At 33.9% G+C, this 15,698-nt stretch overlaps 3 protein-coding genes across 9 annotated transcripts; 2 read left to right on the top strand and 1 right to left on the bottom strand.

Moving 5' to 3' along the window:
• Window position 1: 1 nt before the first annotated feature.
• On the top strand, window positions 2-5,723 carry Regnase-1 (zinc finger CCCH-type containing protein regnase 1). Its single transcript, XM_033481201.2, has 9 exons — window positions 2-141; window positions 380-446; window positions 2,668-2,799; window positions 2,992-3,097; window positions 3,159-3,627; window positions 3,714-3,999; window positions 4,075-4,390; window positions 4,485-4,731; window positions 4,813-5,723. Exons 2-9 carry the CDS (start codon window positions 429-431, stop codon window positions 5,189-5,191), a joined length of 1,953 nt encoding a protein of 650 aa, XP_033337092.2. The 5' UTR covers window positions 2-141; window positions 380-428; the 3' UTR covers window positions 5,192-5,723.
• On the bottom strand, window positions 5,277-8,546 carry LOC117226594 (fatty-acid amide hydrolase 2). Its single transcript, XM_033481115.2, has 9 exons — window positions 8,266-8,546; window positions 7,929-8,140; window positions 7,625-7,851; window positions 7,186-7,515; window positions 6,834-7,126; window positions 6,654-6,749; window positions 6,425-6,583; window positions 6,167-6,349; window positions 5,277-6,087 (listed from the first exon to the last, which is right to left on the bottom strand). Exons 1-9 carry the CDS (start codon window positions 8,287-8,289, stop codon window positions 5,998-6,000), a joined length of 1,614 nt encoding a protein of 537 aa, XP_033337006.2. The 5' UTR covers window positions 8,290-8,546; the 3' UTR covers window positions 5,277-5,997.
• Window positions 8,547-10,051: 1,505 nt separating this feature from the next.
• Window positions 10,052-14,692, top strand: LOC117226593 (protein SPT2 homolog). 7 transcript variants are annotated; one of them, XM_033481107.2, is made up of 8 exons: window positions 10,052-10,186; window positions 10,409-10,556; window positions 10,656-10,802; window positions 10,898-11,027; window positions 12,949-13,106; window positions 13,188-14,160; window positions 14,231-14,452; window positions 14,535-14,692. In XM_033481107.2, the coding sequence occupies exons 2-8, from the start codon at window positions 10,503-10,505 to the stop codon at window positions 14,618-14,620; spliced, it is 1,770 nt and encodes a 589-aa protein (XP_033336998.2). In that variant the 5' UTR covers window positions 10,052-10,186; window positions 10,409-10,502; the 3' UTR covers window positions 14,621-14,692. The 7 variants fall into 7 exon arrangements, with proteins under 7 accessions (XP_033336998.2, XP_033336997.2, XP_033336996.2 ...); XM_033481106.2 differs by lacking the exon at window positions 10,052-10,186 and adding an exon at window positions 10,197-10,323; XM_033481105.2 differs by lacking the exon at window positions 10,052-10,186 and having other exon boundaries at window positions 10,271-10,556.
• The last annotated feature ends 1,006 nt before the right edge of the window (window positions 14,693-15,698 follow it).

Consider the following 15,698-nt stretch of genomic DNA (forward strand, 5'->3'; position numbering starts at 1 on the left):
GTCGGCCGTCGTCGCGAGTAGTCGTAACGAGTCTGTCCTGCTTTTCTCCGAGCATCGATACCGTTCCAGGATCTAACGGAATATCCCGGAAGTGCGCTTCAGACTCGCCTATCTCCTCCGCCGAAACGGACACATTATCGGGTAACCATTGACTCTTCCGGTTTGCCGTTCCGTTTCCAAAAATCGATATCGATTGATGCGTGCTTCCCGATCGAAACCTAGAATGTATTTGTGAAAGCTACTTGCTCTCAGTCTGTCTTTCTTCTCCTCCTCCTTCGTATTTACATACCGTGGCTGTATGTGTGCGTGTGGATGCGTACGTGCGCGCACATGCATGTGTGATTTGTGTACATAGTGGTGTTTGTTCGGATTCGAGAAGGTCTTTGGACGCGAAAGGATACGATCGATTGCGATTAGTGGAACGAGATATGACTGTCGCCGGAAAGGTGAGTACTTTTTATCGATTCTTTTCACTTGTACCCTGAAACCAATAAAATGAGGTTAAGTACGTGTACGTTTATATAGTTTTGTCGAAAGAAACTGTACTCCCATTTTGTCTAATGTAGAAGATAATTCTACGGGACGAACGTTCTTTCGATACTATTTCTTTTGGTTTGTTCTATGTTTCAAGAACAGTCAAATGAAATGGAACAGTCGATTTTCTAGAACAACTGAAATTGTATCGCACACTTGTCAGGTGTAAAAATGTCTGTTACAATTATACAGAGACCATTCATTCAATTTTACATGTCGAAAATGTTGTACGGATACTAGAGTTCGTAAAAAATTATAGAGACGATATACGAAATCAATTATAATACGATTTTAAAGTTCCATTTGATCGCGTGTATTGCGATAAGATGCATGATCAAACCTTCGGTAATGTAACCGATCAAAAACGTATTTTATTCGTAGAGAATTAACCAACGACATTTTCCTCTTATATCGTTAACATATCGTTTTTGACAAATTTTTCAATCGCGTTACGCGTGCCTCCGGTTCTCATTTCAAAGGGATTATTAGCAATGACTTTTTTGCGTAACAACTTTCACATTCTTCAAAGCGGCGCAAACTTTTACGAATGCTTGAAAACGTTCAATGGTTTTAGATGTTATTTCGATAGCAAGTCATTTACGTTTTTCGACAATAAAATATTCCGAAATTCTGTTCTTCAGAATAAAAACAGCCTGCAAAAAGAAAGGGTAATGTCGTTACTTTCTCTATTTTGTTTGTAGATATAAGATTAGTCTTGCTTGCTGCACACCTGTTGCGCGTAAATGGTTCATCTTTTGTTTCTAACTCCATTCGAAATAATTCAAGTGTTCAACTGACATTAACAACAAAATCTTCGAGACTCGCAATCATCGAGAAAATTTTTCCAGTTGCACCGTGATTCGTGATGAATCGTTTTTTTTTCATTCGACCGCACCCCCTTGCGACAATGTAGCGCTAAACTTCTTTAGCAAACATTTTGAAAGCCTCTTCTCGATCGGTATAACATTTTCATGAAAACCGAAAATGTTTCTAGATGTGTCTAGGATCAACATATGCATTAGGTCATTGAGCATCTCGAATTTCAGCCATGTTCTCAAGAGAAACCCGAATAACTGTACATAACCGTCGATTCATTTTTCTGGTCGGAATCAAATGACACAGCTGGCGTAGCATATAATGTTTAAACAATTGAATTTCAGCGGCGAGAGAAAGTTGATAATAAACTTTCTTCTAGAAATTTGTCACTTCCGGCTAAGGAATCGCTGTTCTTAAAACTTTCTCCACTAAAGCCGACTGTTCTTCCCTGAGAAGTATGTCGTTTACACGTTTACCGAACCCTTCTTGTATCGATACTTGTTTCTAATAAACATATTCAATTCTTCGAGTAAATGAAAGAAAGAAATTTAGAATGCATAGAATACGTCGATTTCTAATCTCAATATACTTAGCCATATTGCACAAATATTTTATACGTTTACCTTGAATTCTGTAAAATGTCCTTTAATGTATCGCGCCTTGTATAAGAATGATCTCCAACGTTATATTTTAAAGAAATAAGACAGCGATTATAGTATTGTTTTATGTAATATTCAAATAACTTATACCTGCGTTGACGAACGAATACGAAAGGTGTTATAACAATCAGTGTCGATAAGGTCGGGTAGTCTAGTAGTTCCCTAGTGTATCTAGTATGCTTGCTCCTGTGTCATCTTTAGTTTATAACTGAGTTAGTTAGTTTTATTTACCAGTCATTAGGTTACTTTATCAACCTCTTACAATTAGCTACTGTACACCACTATGTATAGCGGCTATCTCGCGTATATTAGCTTTTTGAATGGTACACTACTATAGTGGCTCACTCTGTCGTGAATACTGCAAAATTACGATCATGCCGCGTCACAGATTTCGAAACTGTGTAAGAACGTTCGAAAATACATAATCGCGAAGCGTTATTTAACAATAATTACATGGTCTAAGAAAGAAATGAAGATCGGCGAAAACTCCGCGACCGATTCCGAGAGTGAAACACGAACGAGTCGGTCATTCAATCCACCGCTATTAATGTCGGGTATTCAAAATTTTAGTCGTAGCTAAGAGATTAAGAGCGAATAAGCATTAGTTAATAAGGGCGACGATAATTATGACATGCCTATAACTTTCTTTAATTTGCAGAGATTCGTGGACTGCACGGCTTTGGAAATCGGAAGCATCGCGGACGCAGAAGATTCTTCTTATGATAGCGACTATGATGTTGAAGACCTAATTCCATCCGCTAAGGCAGCACATTCAAAACTAGATCTACAGGTGTCGTAAAAAAAAGGATTATGCAAAATTACCGAAACAAGAGAAAAAAATATTCAACTTGTAACTTACAGTGATATGTGTAATTTGATACAGTGATATATAACATATATCAGTGATATATACATAATTTGATACAGTGATATATAATTTGACAGTGATATGTGTAATGTTTAATTTGATTTTTCATCGTAGGTATCTGCATCAAGTCATTCCGATTTATCGAGGACTTCTTCTGATACTCTGGCAGCAGAATATGCTGAATATGTAACAACAGGGAGTCCACCTAATCGAAGTCCTGGTATGACATTAATATAATTTTTGTACTGATGTAATCTGAAACTACTGAATATTTTTTGTAGGATATACAGCCAGGGTTGAGTTTGCACTAAAACTTGGATACACAGAGCGTCTGGTGCAAATAGCAATGGAAAAATTAGGTCCAGATCCGGAGCAGAATGATTTATTAGCCGAGTTGATAAAACTTGGGGCCAGCAGTTTACAAAAATCAGATGATATGTTGGAGGAATCTGGTATTGTTTCAGAAATGCATTTGACCAATGAGGATACTGTCACCAGGTGTACGAGCAGACTTAGACCAATCGTGATAGATGGAAGCAACGTGGCGATGAGTCATGGAAACAAAGAAGTATTTTCGTGCAGAGGAATTAAGATTTGCGTGGATTGGTTCAAAGCAAGGGGACACAGAGAAATTACCGTGTTTGTACCGAAATGGAGAAAAGAGGCCTCTAAAATTGATAATCCAATCGTCGATCAAGAAATTCTCGGGGAGTTAGAACGGGATCGTTTGCTCGTTTTCACGCCTTCTAGGTTTGTGTATACCACGGTTTGCGAATCATTATTTTCTAATAAAAGCAAAACATTCTTGATGTAGAGCTTTTACCTGTTCATTTCAGATTAGTTGGTGGCAAGAGAATGGTTTGTTACGATGATCGTTATATTTTGAAGTTGGCGGCGGAGACTGATGGCATTGTCGTAAGCAACGATAATTATAGAGATCTAGCGCAAGAGAATCTTGAATTTCGGAAGGTCGTAGAAGAACGAATCTTAATGTACACGTTTGTAAACGATCGTTTCATGCCTCCAGATGATCCGTTAGGTAGAAACGGACCTACTTTAGAGAACTTTTTGAGAACCTTCCCAAAAAAGCCAGATCCAGCTCCACTTTGTCCATATGCGAAAGTACGTGAAAATGATAACATATTTAAGTTAGATACAAATAGTGTTAAATCGAAAAAAATGAAACGTTTCTTACAGAAGTGCACGTACGGAAATAAATGCAAATTTCAACATCCGGAAAGGGGTCCTCATCCACAGAAATCGGTCACAGAAAAATTAGTAGAACATGTGCAAAAACATCTTCAAGCGAGAAATTCCATTTCGAATCTTTCTTCGCCGAGTAGTAGATCTCTTAAAACGCATCAACCACTTTGTAAAAGCAGATCGACGGTGACTAATAGTATCCAGCCGATAGTATCAGTTACAAAGAGTAAATCCGCAGAAAATGTTGCTGTTGAACAACCGGTAATTTCTGGCTCGCACGGAACTCAAGCATTGCCGACAAATTCACAAAGTAACAGTCTCTTGCGATCATCTTTATTTATATTTATTAAACCCATCGTATTTTTATTGCAACCATAATCTAATATATCATTAATGATTGCTAGGTTTAACTGGAATGTTTAACCGAGAAAGTAAATTGAACGTAGAACATCCTAATTTACACAGGCAACTTGAAAGACAGTTAACTTTGAATCCAGTCTATGATCCTAGACTTTGTCAGCTGATGCAGCGTCAACAAGCTTCTCAGACCGGTACACCATTGCAATCAACAGCAGCGGCTTCTTCCAGATGGCAACACAGACCTCTAACTAAACATTACAGTAATGAATTACCTTACAGAGTCGGCGCAAAGTAAGCTTTTGCTATTTCTTCGCTTGTTTCGATACTTGAAAGAAGGTTGAATTTTTCTTATATTTTCTTATGTCGCAACAGTCGTGATCTCTTAGATGCAAGGCAGTGTCACGAACATGCAACACGTATTGCTTCGGCGCCAGATTCCTATCAAGCTCTGTCATACAACAATTCTAATACAGCTTCGAGATTGGATTCAGAATTGGGATCGAAAACGGAATTAACATCGGATCCAGAGGATTACTTGGGGGTGGAATCCTGGTTGATTCCATGGGGTTGGGATGAGGATGCAAGAAGAGAACTGGTGAAAGAAAGAATAAAAGCAGCATTGTTCTTGCGAAATATGTTCCCTGATGGAGACATAAAAGTAGCTATGCTGTTGCATCCTTTTGAAACCTGTCCGATGGAACTCTATATCATTCTGACGAAGTGGTGTAGGCGTCGGCGTCGCAATCAGTAGGACTTGCAATATTTGTTTACTTATTCAATTTATGTTATTACACAAATACATCGAAACAAGTAATAATTCTATAAAAGAAACAAAGTGAAAATAGAAAAGATTTTTTTATTACATATTAGAACAAGTTTATTATAAAAATAAATCGAAATTTCCCTTACAGCGCCTAACAAAAGTGTTCTACATGCAAACTAATGTACAAATTGGAGTTTTTGACATATTAAGTAAAATTTTTTATCATAGAAGAACTAACTTTCTACAATTCTAGCATTAGCTGTTCTCACCTAAAAATGTGTCTACAGATCGTTTACGACAGAGTGGCAATTAAATCTGATGAAAATAATCAATTTCTTTATGAGAGTGTAAAGCAGAAGGTACGATTTTTTTTCTTTTTCAACAGAAGATGAAAACTATAATCGAAAATAACAAAATCAATTCTTTCTTTTCCCTGCGAATTTACTATTAACTGTTTATGTTTTAATATGAGGATAAGGTGTATTTATTTTTAATAAAGTGCCCGTGTTTTCTATTATAATTTACTGTTCGTGAGGATTTTATTTATAACACCTCTCTAATAGCAAATCAAAAGTAGATTGTTAAAGATCCATTTATATCAAGAAAGTTAATTACACCTTAAGGCTACACAGTTAACAGCTACTTACTTTCAACTGTTAACTGATATAAAAAATAAATTAAAAAATTCTGAATAGTAATAGTACGATTATGTTATTAATAATGCCTAACCCACCTAATACCACAATGTATATTTAACATAGGAAAATGAATCATAAAGTTCATACTTTTCGTGTCTAAGCAGGCTGTACCCAACCACCGAACGCTTTCTCCAATTCTTGTGCCACAGCCAAACATAAATGATCGTTATACGGAGCTGCTACAACCTAAATATTAATTTTAATAATATTATACTTACAGCTTTTACTTGTAGTGTTTTGCAATTAAAGAAGGTAACTGTCTTACCTGTACTCCAACAGGTAATCCATCTTTGTCTAATCCAAGTGGTACTTGACAGGTTGGTAGCCTAAGAATGTTGAAGAGACACCAATATCCGAAATTAAAAGGTCTCAAATAAGCGGTGTAATGATAGCTGGCTGGGAATGGTGAAGATGGGTAAAGCAAAACTCCATCATCTCCTAACTTGTCCTAAAATAAAACATGGAAGTCATCGTTTACATACGTTTTTAAATACGCCAACACATTCAAACTGTGAATACTTACCAACAAATATTTCTTCATGTTTGCAGTTACATTCTTTGCCCATACAGGATTATCTTTTGGTAATAAATCTTCATCTATCAACTTCATTATTGCTGCTAGTGTCAATTCACACTTTCCAGTTAGTAATTTATAGATCTCTGAAACTGCGCGTGCACGGTACTAAAAGTAAGAAATAATTTTTAAATATAGTGCGTAAGTGCATATCTGCTATTATATTTATCTAAGTTACCTGTCCATTCGTTATACTCAGTTTGAAATCTAAGTTTTCTTCAGACATCCAAAATCTCCATAAGCGATAACTGTATTCAGAGCCGGGTATTCTAATCTGTGATTGATTAAGGATTAGATTAATACAATATAATTAATAAATAACTGTAAAAGTTTATTTACTTAATGATACGATATTCACTTTTGTCGCAGAGCCAGTAACTTCCTTCAAGTGATATACAGCTTTCAGAAGGGCAGTCTTCATTTCAGAATCTACTTTACTTGCTCTTAAATCGCCTGAACTTTCTTGATAAAAAAATTTCAGCTTTTTTATATCTACCGATGTATCAAGCTGTAAAAGAGATACTTTCTCCCCAATTAAAACTTTTAGAAAAGGTGCTAAATCTTCTGCCTTTTTACAAATTGGGCCTGCTTCTGCCATTGAATTGGAATAATCCACTTTTCTGAGTCCAACACCTTTTAATGGCGTTAAACCTGCAAATATTCATATAAGTACTCCATATAGATTTATAAAGAAAGTAAAATATTGATACCTTCAGTTGGTTTGTGTCCAAAAACTCCATTAAAAAATGCTGGCATTCTAGTGGAACCACCGATGTCACTACCAATAGATATTGCAGTTCCACAAGCAGCAGTTATTGCTGCTTCTCCACCACTACTTCCTCCAACATTCCTGGTAGTATTGTAGGGATTGCAAGTTTGTCCATACAAATTATTTCTCGATTCTGTCCATAAATTCAATTCAGGAATATTTGTTTTTGCTATCAAAATTCCACCTGCCTTTTTCACTAAATTTACCACTGTTGCATCTTCGGGAGAGCGATAATCACGTCTGTTTGTTAAACCCATTGTATGAAGCATACCTGGATTATATGAAGCATACTACAATTATCACGAATTATACTAAAAATAATCAATATAATTCAGTGAAGATATTCTTGTAATATTGGATACATAACAATCTAAAGTTACCTTTGGCTTCATTGCTTTCTTTTGTAGTAAAGGGAACCCCTAAGAAAGGTTTTTCTTTCTTTATTTCATCAACATTCTGAGATTTCTCTAACAGTTTGTCTACTTCCTTAGCTTCTTCTAAAGCATCAGAAAATCTGTCTTCCACAACAGCATTTATTAATCCGTTTACTTCTTTTGCTCGTTCTATAAATGCTGTGACAACTTCCAAGGATGTCATCTTTTTCGTCCTAAATTAATACCACGTAAACTATAGTTTCATTAACTTTTAACTGGTTAGATTAAAATACTGAGTTATATTAGATACCTGATTTTATCAGCTAATTCTGTTGCACTTAGTAACAATAAATCATTTTTTACTGGTGGCACTTTCTGTGCTTTACTATCATAGTAAAACCCAAAAAGTATGTCCACTAAAAAATCGAATATCATATGCACCTGAACAAATAGCCATTTTAAACAATCCAGCGATACCTTTCTCGACATTTCCAATACATCTTTACACGTATCGTCATCTTCCTGTAAAATAAAGTGCAGTTAAATCATTTTGTTAATAAGAAAGCTAAAAGTAGTTTCACCGAAAATCTTCTTACATACATTTCTATTTCTGTGTACATACACAAATGATAGATATATTAAATTACCTTATTTTTAACCGAAGTACACATATTAATAAGTTCTTTTTAAATACTTTCGAATATTAACTCAGCAACTTTCATGTAAATGTCATATTTTAATTTATGCAGATTTCTTGTGAAGAAGTCAGAAGTGCGTTCTGAGTGCAATAAATCGAAACGAATGTAACACAAGCCAATCACAGTCTAATAAATGTGAAATTCAGCCGGAACTTAAATTGTAATGTACACTGTAATGATTGTAATATGTACATTCGTGTTCTCAATCTTGAACTTTGATTGCAAAGTAGTCTTATAGAATGAAAACTTCAACATTTGCGAGAACAAACTTCCAGTGCGCATATGTACGGTAATAGTGTTTCTTGAATATAGCTGCACTTTTTTACAATACATATTCGGACCACATGCATATCATTATACGTGCTTTCAATATTAATTGAATATGTGATACGATAAAAATAATTTTTTAAGTAAAATTAAGATCTTGAAGTTGTATATGTACTTTTCAAGCGAAGCCCCTGCAATATATGTATATGTACATATTATTATGTTCGAAATATTATCGCCTTTTAAATTTCTTATTGTATCGATATATTGTATTGCAAAGTTCCGGCGTCAATTTGCCAGATCACTACTTCCCTCATGCCTATTGTAAATCTGCGGTTTTGAAAAAACGCGGGAGTTTCGCTTCTGTGATATGATTGTTTTCATATCATTTATATCCTTGTATCGTTATATCCTTTTAAGGTTTTTAATCAAACCTTAAAACAATTGTCGCGATATTAAAGGATTTATTATAAAATTTATGTTACATCCGTACAGAAGAAATCGTGCGTATGAGTTGGTCCTATGAATAATATATTTCAGAATATCTTTATATCCACGCATTCAACTTTGAGGTTAGTAACACTGTAAAAATAAATTTTCATTTCGTCGAACAATAATTCAGAATTTTTCTAGGAAAATAAGCTGTAATCAGCTTGTTGGCGTTAGAAGTTAGTAGTACAATTAAACTTTCATCAATTTTCGAGCATTAAGATGAGAAAAATTAGAAAAAACAAAGTGGTATGTAACATGAGTTTTAATTACATTATTCGTTATGTGTATTAACATGCATTCAATTTATTTTAAGAATCAAGCGATCGAATTTCTTCAATCAAATAGAAAGAATAGAGAGAAATGGAAGAAAACGGAGATGGATGAAGAAGAGAAGTTAAGGAAAATTAATTCACACTGTAAAGTCATACATCAATATAACACACGGGAAAGACAACATACCATAGGTTTTTCAAAGTATACAATCCTTTTAGAACTAAAATCTCATGTTCTCAAACGAGATTGGAGTAAAGTACGTAATTTATTGTTATTGTTACTTCATTTCAACACTGATATAGAACCTTTGATATGGCGATACATTTTCATACTTGCACTATATGGTAATATCGATAACTTATTCAATATCTCAGAATTATTCAAAACATGTATTGGTAATTTAGATTCAGATAGAAATTTAGTATTGAAACATTTGTTATTATTATCATATAATAAATGATCAATTATAAGTATTGTACAACAGGTAAACTGTAAAGAAAACTGATTTTGAAGGTAATAAAATAAAGAAACAATCGTAACTACCTTTCTAACCTCATTATATGAAACTATAATTTCTGATGTGACCGACTGTAATTTTATCTTGAAAATTTGGATACAATTTCCGCCAGATTGAAAATGCTGACATTTATTTAATGTGAAAACTCAATTCCCCCACTTCTCAAGGTTCGACTTGTACCTTGCAAGGCGGACGCGTGGTGACGCTCTCGTCCGTCGTTCCGCGAAGAGACAATGTTTCGTTCTCTTTCTTGTTACGTCCGTCGAGCTGTGAATTCGTGAAAGGAAACTGTCTAGTTTCGCTAGTCCCTACCTCCTGTGGGTGAGTTGAGACACGCATTGGCTATCTGTCGGTGGAACTATGTACTATAATTTCACATTATATTTCGCTATATTGCTGCTCGTCTTGTCTTTTCTTATCCGCTCAAAGACCTACTTTTGTAACAAATATCTGAAGAAGTATTTATATGATATTTTCGATATATAATTGTTAAATATTTAATGTTGAAAGCGCACGAATGTTTAACGACTTGTTTTCAAACAGCTGACATTGAACTATAAAATGCAAAGCCAATATGAGAATTTAAGAAGCACATCGTGATATTTACATTTACTGCATTTCTCGTCGGTTCGTCAAAATGGATTTTGGCACTTTGTTGAGTGTGGCACAGAAAAATGAGAATGCCAAGCAGGTAATTATATTGGCACACTTATATCTTTCTTATTTTAAATTTTCTACGTGCTTTAGTAATCTAACATTTTGATTGACCCCATTTTTATATTTTTTTTAGCCGATCGCTTGTTATCAGACGAAATTTGCACCTCCGAAAAAGCCAACTAAACAGGCTAAGGCTCTTTCAGACAATATCAAAAAATTTCTAGCTCGTAAAGAAGAAGAAGAGAAACAAAAAGTTGAAGAGGAGAAAAAAAAGAAAGAGGTACTGTATAAATCAGGTTTATTATACTTTGTATAAACTTATTTTGTATCCAAATGTAGAATTTCGTTATTCTTATAATTACTTTTTAAATACAGAATTTGTTAGCATTACGGGATCATAAAGCTCAAAGTCGGATAAATAAACATTTGAAAGTATGTAAGGCAGCAAACAAGTCTGCAATAGCAGATGCAATTGACAATGAGAATACAGCTGTTACAATGGCAGGTATGACTCACCATGTATATTTTTTTACATTTTTAACATGTTGATGGAAAAATAAAAGTTCTGTCGTTTGTTCCATTTAGTAATAATAAAGATTAATTTATGATTTTTAATATTAATGTGTCAAAAATTTCAAATAATATAGAATAAAACTTTTGTAAGCAGTATAAGTTTTAATAATAAAATTAAAATTTATCTTCATAAATATAAAAACCACTTTTAATATGTATATAGTATTTTTGTATACTATTAAGAATTTATCATGTCGGTGCTATTTATGTCTACATGAAAACCTTTCTAAGGTTTGTGAAATACAAGGTTCTATGCTCATTGTTTCATGGATTAGCAAAGATGTCTATTATCTTTCATTATTATACTGCATATAACATACTTGCTGTTCACAAATTTGTTAATTAATAAATATATTGATGGTGAACACAGTCTTAATTGCCTAAGAAAATTAGTAGAGTGGTATATGTGGTTAATGATATTCTCATTAGTGAGTATTTAAAAGTATCAGTCTCTATCCATAATGGGCAGTGTTTTTGCCCACAGGTAATTGAGTATGAATATGTACAGTCAACACAATGCCTTCTTGCTTTTCCATGGTCCGACAGAGTAGTGGGATTTTATGGATTTACATGGCAGAGGATTCCAAAAGTTTAAGGTCAGAGTAAATCTAGTTCTAGAGTCTGGAGGATAAACTCTAGATTGATTATTATCATTGAATAAATATATTATTTCGAGTACAGTGCACATAGTAAGAGGTTTATTCAGGAATAAAAGTCTCTACCTTTAACTAGATTAAGTAGGAACAACTACCCATACATCAGCATTCTTTCTGTAAGCAAAATAAAATTTTTTTTTCTCAACTAATAATGCTGTTCAAAAAGTTTTTACTTTCTTTCTGTCTCTAACGTTTATTGAATATTAGAAATTCATTGAACAGTGTTATGATTAATTGAGTTTCTTAATTAATGTAACTAACGTTCCATTGTGTTCCGAACCGTTGCAGTACATGGTCTAAGCTAGCGAGTCCTTTCGGAAATTGAGTCTGTGAAGAAAGATAGGAAGAACATGGTCAAAAGAATAAACAGCATGAAAAGTTTAGCCACTAATTCCCTTCTTGAAGTATAATAAGCAGAATAACTTTCGAATACAAGTTCTCTATTACAGGGCTACGAAGGTATCATGGAAATTGTATTCCTTTTGAATGATGAGGGGACAGAATGTCAAGAAAAAGTCTCGCGAAAATCGGCAGGACATGATGATGATGGTGATGATGATGATGATGGGAAAGGTAACATGCTTTCCTCAAGGAAAGAATGCTGGTGTTCGGGTAGCTAATGTTGAAATAAAAGGCGTTAATTCTCTACACTATTAATTATACTCAAATATGTATGTTCATGGATTATATATCTATAAAGATAATTGTAGCAACAAGTTTACAGGAGCAAGAATTATTACTGCTGCTGATATCTATTTGAATATAATTAATAATATAGGATATATAACTCTTCTTATTTTTACACTCTTATTGTATGAATACTTTAGTTGTTGTGGAAGTAATAATTCCAAAATTGAAAGTAATATATTTAAAAGGGATTTCACAGGTACAGGGCTTTAACATTAATATGTGGTAATAAACTCCAACAGATAGGCAGGTTTAATATCACGCAATGATTTACAAGAAAATATTCTGTTCTAGTTTTTAAGTTTGTAAAATACGACCTTCCTTTTTCACATTTTCTTTAAAAACCACCCTTTATAATTAAACTTTCTTATGCATAAAAAGTGGTTGATAAATGTAACAAAAATTCAGCTTATACAGGCTTACAAAAGAGTCTAAATTTCTGAAAACGAAAGCAAGAACACATTTGAAATTATTTATTATTCTATGTAAGGTCTTAAATCAATTGTCTAGGTCCTTCTCAACCGGATGAAGATGACTATGGTTATGTGTCACAAGAAGCCTCTGCATTTTATAACCAATTAATGAACAAGTACAATAATGCACCTCCCCAGAAACCTGTGTTCAGTGAAAGTCGGAAAAGAACCATAAAAGATATAGCCTCTACGAAGGTGAGAGTAGTGTAGGCTATTCTGAATTCTTTTGATGGTGCAACATAACAGAAGTAATGATGAAAATATCTTTGATTTCAGGACAGAGTGAAGCAAGCTTTGAAACAGCAAGAGGTAGAAGAAGCATTAGGACACCGACGCAAACGAAAATCTGCGAAGGACACTGAAGCGGAAATCGAAGAGAAAATAGAAAAAATAGAGAAGTTTATGCAACCACTTGAAGAGAGGAAGGAGAAAGATGAGAAGAAAGAGAAGGATGAGAAGTCAAAGCCCAAGAAGAAACTGATGCCTCCACCAATGGATTTCAATGAATTGCTTAAAATTGCAGAGAAGAAACAGCATGAGCCAATCGTGATCGAGGTGAAAGCGAAAGTCGAAGAGCCAGAAAGATTAATGACCAAGAAGCAAATGAAAGAGTACGCAAAGGAGAAGGAGTGGCGAGAGAGAAAGGAACAACGAAGCAAACAGGGCTATTCGAGCAGCAAAGAGGGAACCACTGCCACAACTAATAAATTGAGCAAACCACAAGAGTCTAATAGCGCTGCGAAACAATCGAATAAAATACCTAAGGTAACTGAATCACCGATTTTAACTAAAGCACTCACGAAAACATCGAATGTGATACAACCTTCAGTTTCGAAGAAGACAGTCGAAAACAAGTCTAGCTTGAATAAAGCGAGTAACTCAAAGGTATCAGAGAGAGACATGCTTTTGGAAGAGCGAAAGAAACTGGAGTCCGAGAAGAGGAAATTGGAAGAAATGCGACAAGCCATCGAGGAGGAGAAAAAGAAATTGAGGTTGAGCAAGAGTAAGACCGAGGAGATGAAGAATGTAAAACCGGACAAGCCGACTACGAAGCCGAAAGTTCCAGAAAAACAATTGCCGTCGACAAGTATGAAGCAGAGAGAAACAGCCGTAAACGTGGTAAAATCTCGTATAACTCAAGTAGCCAATGAAAAAATCAAACAGTTTCCTCCAGCAGACTTAAGACCGGTTAGACCTAAACAAAATATTCCTTCAAGAGATCATAAGAAAGGATTAGCCGCACACAAACGTGAGAGTGTATTTGTTAAATGTGTTGCTATTTAATATTACGGATTCTTAATTCTTACTATACCTTACAGGACGTATACAAGATGATGAGGAAGAGGAATACGATTCAGAATTGGATGATTTCATAGACGACGAAGTAGAAGAGCATACGGAGGATTACAGTAAATATATAAGTCAAATATTTGGGTATGATAAAAGTAAATACAGGAACGTAAACTACGAAGAAGAGGACGGAGCTATGGAAAGTAGTTTTGCACAACAACTTAAAGAGGAATATGTATCTACTAAAATAGGTAATGATACTGATTCATTGGTTTGTAAACTTTATATTGTTTTCGCCTGCCTAATCTAATAACTAATAACATTTGCTTTCAGGCATTATGGAGGATTTAGAGGACATGCGTATGGAAGCTTTAGAGAAAAAGCGGAAAGCTATGTTAAAAAAGAAAGTCACACACTGACTACTATGTTCTTTATAAATTTTTATGAAATTTTATTTAATAAATTACACTATACTTATACGATGTTCGAAATCGCGTTAGTACTTCTATTCTCGCAATTGATTCTTACGTTTAAAGAGATCTTGTTGCATGGTATCTCAAACTGGTCCATTACTATCCTCTGTTTTGTCCTTTTTAACAAAAGATTTAGCTCACATTCTTCTGCGAATGAATGATTTTTATTTCCAGTTGTTTTGCTCCTAAGATTATCTTGAATTATTCTTTAAAAAAAAACTAAATCGAAGCTAAGAATAACAAAATTTTGGTGGAGACGCTAAAAATTGTATACCTCTTTATGCAATTTATTTACAAAAGAAGGAACAATTGTTTAAATTAAGATATTGAATAGATTTATTTCTTGCTTATCTTACACCTTATGTGATAAAATTTATGAATATAGTAATTATAGAAAAAATATTTTCAGTTCAAAATATATATATATATTACATTTTTATTGTATACAGGAAAGGAATGCTCTGATAAAGTGAAGTAAGCGTTAACCAGATCTATTTCCTTCCTTTTCGCATTATTTTATATTTAGAGAAGACATCACACGTATGCGTGTACACAGGACATACCTACTATATATCATTTATATTAAAATAAATATATTTCAATATTATGCTTAGGAATAATATTTGCATTGAGGTAGACATAATTAGCCAGATATTCGCGAGAAAGCTCTCCTCGAACTGTTTTCCCTTTCAATGAATTCTGTTATTCGTTGTATATTGCCCTTATTTTTATTAAACAAATTCCAGTCAGTTAACATACTAACAATGACTTCAAAATTTTCAACAATTTTATCAATTTTTTGTAACATTGTTTTCTCAAAATTAAGTCCCTTACAACTTAAGTTACTATTTGCTCCTAAATAGTCAAAATCCAATATTCATTCATTATGCAAAATTTTAACAGTTAATATGCATTAACAACAATAATTTTGTAATATTTAAAAGATTATGAACATCTAAGTTCTTTAATACCCGCAACCAATTATCTTGAAGATAAAATATTTAATTTTAAACATTAAAAATAT

This window comes from Megalopta genalis, chromosome 2 (genome assembly GCF_051020955.1).
Source record: "Megalopta genalis isolate 19385.01 chromosome 2, iyMegGena1_principal, whole genome shotgun sequence".
NCBI lineage: Eukaryota > Metazoa > Arthropoda > Insecta > Hymenoptera > Halictidae > Megalopta > Megalopta genalis.